General features: G+C 33.9%; 1 protein-coding gene across 1 annotated transcript; it reads right to left on the bottom strand.

The window, feature by feature from the left end:
• Nucleotides 1-623: 623 nt before the first annotated feature.
• LOC128743675 (uncharacterized protein DDB_G0271670-like) lies at nucleotides 624-1,283 on the bottom strand (the record flags this gene model as incomplete). The annotated part of the gene is made up of 1 exon (XM_053840301.1): nucleotides 624-1,283. A coding segment is annotated over one exon (660 nt), but the record flags the coding sequence as incomplete, so codon positions are not given.
• Nucleotides 1,284-2,771: the final 1,488 nt, after the last annotated feature.

The raw sequence follows: 2,771 nt of genomic DNA, 5'->3' as shown, positions 1-2,771 counted from the left end.
AAGCTACAAAAACAAATAGGTTGCTATGCTGATTGATTATGCAGGGAATTGCGTCAACCATAAGCATTACGTGCAACCAATTGCAGAGTAGCTCAATTTTCTTAAATTTCTCGAATATTTTCGAACAAACATATGTTGTTTGAGCATTGGGCATGTGAACAACATAGTTAAGAGTGCTTAGGACCGAAAAAGTACATTTTGGTCATATTGGTTTTTACGTCAACTATGCATCCATGGGCAGTACTACTACTACTACTACTACTACTACTACTACTACTACTACTACTACTACTACTACTACTACTACTACTACTACTACTACTACTACTACTACTACTACTACTACTACTACTACTACTACTACTACTACTACTACTACTACTACTACTACTACTACTACTACTACTACTACTACTACTACTACTACTACTACTACTACTACTACTACTACTACTACTACTACTACTACTACTACTACTACTACTACTACTACTACTACTACTACTACTACTACTACTACTACTACTACTACTACTACTACTACTACTACTACTACTACTACTACTACTACTACTACTACTACTACTACTACTACTACTACTACTACTACTACTACTACTACTACTACTACTACTACTACTACTACTACTACTACTACTACTACTACTACTACTACTACTACTACTACTACTACTACTACTACTACTACTACTACTACTACTACTACTACTACTACTACTACTACTACTACTACTACTACTACTACTACTACTACTACTACTACTACTACTACTACTACTACTACTACTACTACTACTACTACTACTACTACTACTACTACTACTACTACTACTACTACTACTACTACTACTACTACTACTACTACTACTACTACTACTACTACTACTACTACTACTACTACTACTACTACTACTACTACTACTACTACTACTACTACTACTACTACTACTACTACTACTACTACTACTACTACTACTACTACTACTACTACTACTACTACTACTACTACTACTACTACTACTACTACTACTACTACTACTACTACTACTACTACTACTACTACTACTACTACTACTACTACTACTACTACTACTACTACTACTACTACTACTACTACTACTACTACTACTACTACTACTACTACTACTACTACTACTACTACTACTACTACTACTACTACTACTACTACTACTACTACTACTACTACTACTACTACTACTACTACTACTACTACTACTACTACTACTACTACTACTACTACTACTACTACTACTACTACTACTACTACCACTACTACTCAGTTTTCCTGCTTTGTTGATTTTTGGCTCTTCTGTTTCCCTGCTTCTAATTTTCATTCTTCTCCGCTATTTTGCTTTCTGGCTTTTTTTATTTGCCTGCTATTCATATAATTCCTGAATTTCTGTTTCTCAACTTTCTTGCCATTTTGATTTTCTGTGTTGTTAATTTTGTGTCGTTTTGTCCTTCTGCTCTATTACTCGTTCGTGTTTCTGCTTTTCTGGGTTTCCTAATTTCGTATTCTTCCATGCTTTCCCGTTTTCTATGCCCACTTTTGTGCTTTTCTGCTTTTCAGATCTTTTGCTTCTCTACTTTTCTGCTTCTGAAACAGAAAAAAATTCTCTGCTTCTCTGTTATTCTGCTTTTCCGATTTTTTTTTTATTTTCAACCTTACTCTCTATTTGCTGGCTTTTTTCATTATTCCTTTTATTTTCTGTTCCTCAGTTTTCCTGCCATTTTGTTTGTCTTTAGTTTCGGATTTCCATCTTTTTATTCGTCTGCTCGTTTCGTAGTCTGTAATTCTGCTGCTTTTGCTTTTTTATTAGGCCATTGCTAATTATCTTTAAAGTTTTTACCAACCCCTCCCCACCTTGGAAATTGGCTTGAAAAATTGGAGGACAAAAAAATAATTTGTATGATATACGTCAATTTTTTTTAAATCAATTGCCGGTGGGCTCTACAGCCTACAAAAATTCGAAAAGTGAGTGTACGAGTAGAATTAACGCCTCTAATACGAAACAGAAATGGAAATTCGAATAAAGCCATTGCAAATTTGTCTTAAAGTCGGAGTTTGTCGGACATAAGTCAAAATATTTTTATAAAATCAAATGTCTGTGGACTCTACAGCCTAAAAAACACAAAAAATGAGTATTAACGCTTCTAACACGGAACAGAAAAGGAAATTTCGAACAACGGAATGTCCGAAAATCGGCAAAAAGTTTCATTCGATTTTGTTTTTCTTTTCGTAGTTTTTTGCATAGTTGCGGATACTTAAAAGCAAGAATAGATTTAATTTTCACGTTTAAAGTTTAAGCAAAAATACTAAAAAAGCAGTTTTTTGCTCGATTAGAAAAATCTCTTTGTTTTTTTAGGCCCCCTCACTCCCCCTTCAGTTGTCTAACACCGGAAGGACAAAAACTTTTTCAAATATTTGTAATGGCCTTATTTCTGTTTTATGATTTTCCTAATTTTCGTTTCTTTATGCTTTCCCGTTTTCCAGCTTCCACAATTGTGCTTCTCTGCTTTTCTGATTTGCTGATTTCCTACATTACTGCTCTGCAGGTTTTCTCTTTTTGTGCTTGTCTGCTTTTCAGATTTTATGCTTCTCAGCTTTTATGTTTTCCGATTTTCTAAATTTCAACGTTAGTACTTTGCTGCTTCTCAACTTATTTTCTTATTTTCGTTTCCCTGTATTTCCAATTTTTCATTTTTCTGCTACTGCTTTTAAGTTTTTG

Source organism: Sabethes cyaneus, chromosome 1 (assembly GCF_943734655.1).
Source record: "Sabethes cyaneus chromosome 1, idSabCyanKW18_F2, whole genome shotgun sequence".
Classification (NCBI taxonomy): domain Eukaryota; kingdom Metazoa; phylum Arthropoda; class Insecta; order Diptera; family Culicidae; genus Sabethes; species Sabethes cyaneus.
Note: the sequence above shows the minus strand (reverse complement) of the source record. Positions and strands in the feature narration are given on the sequence as shown.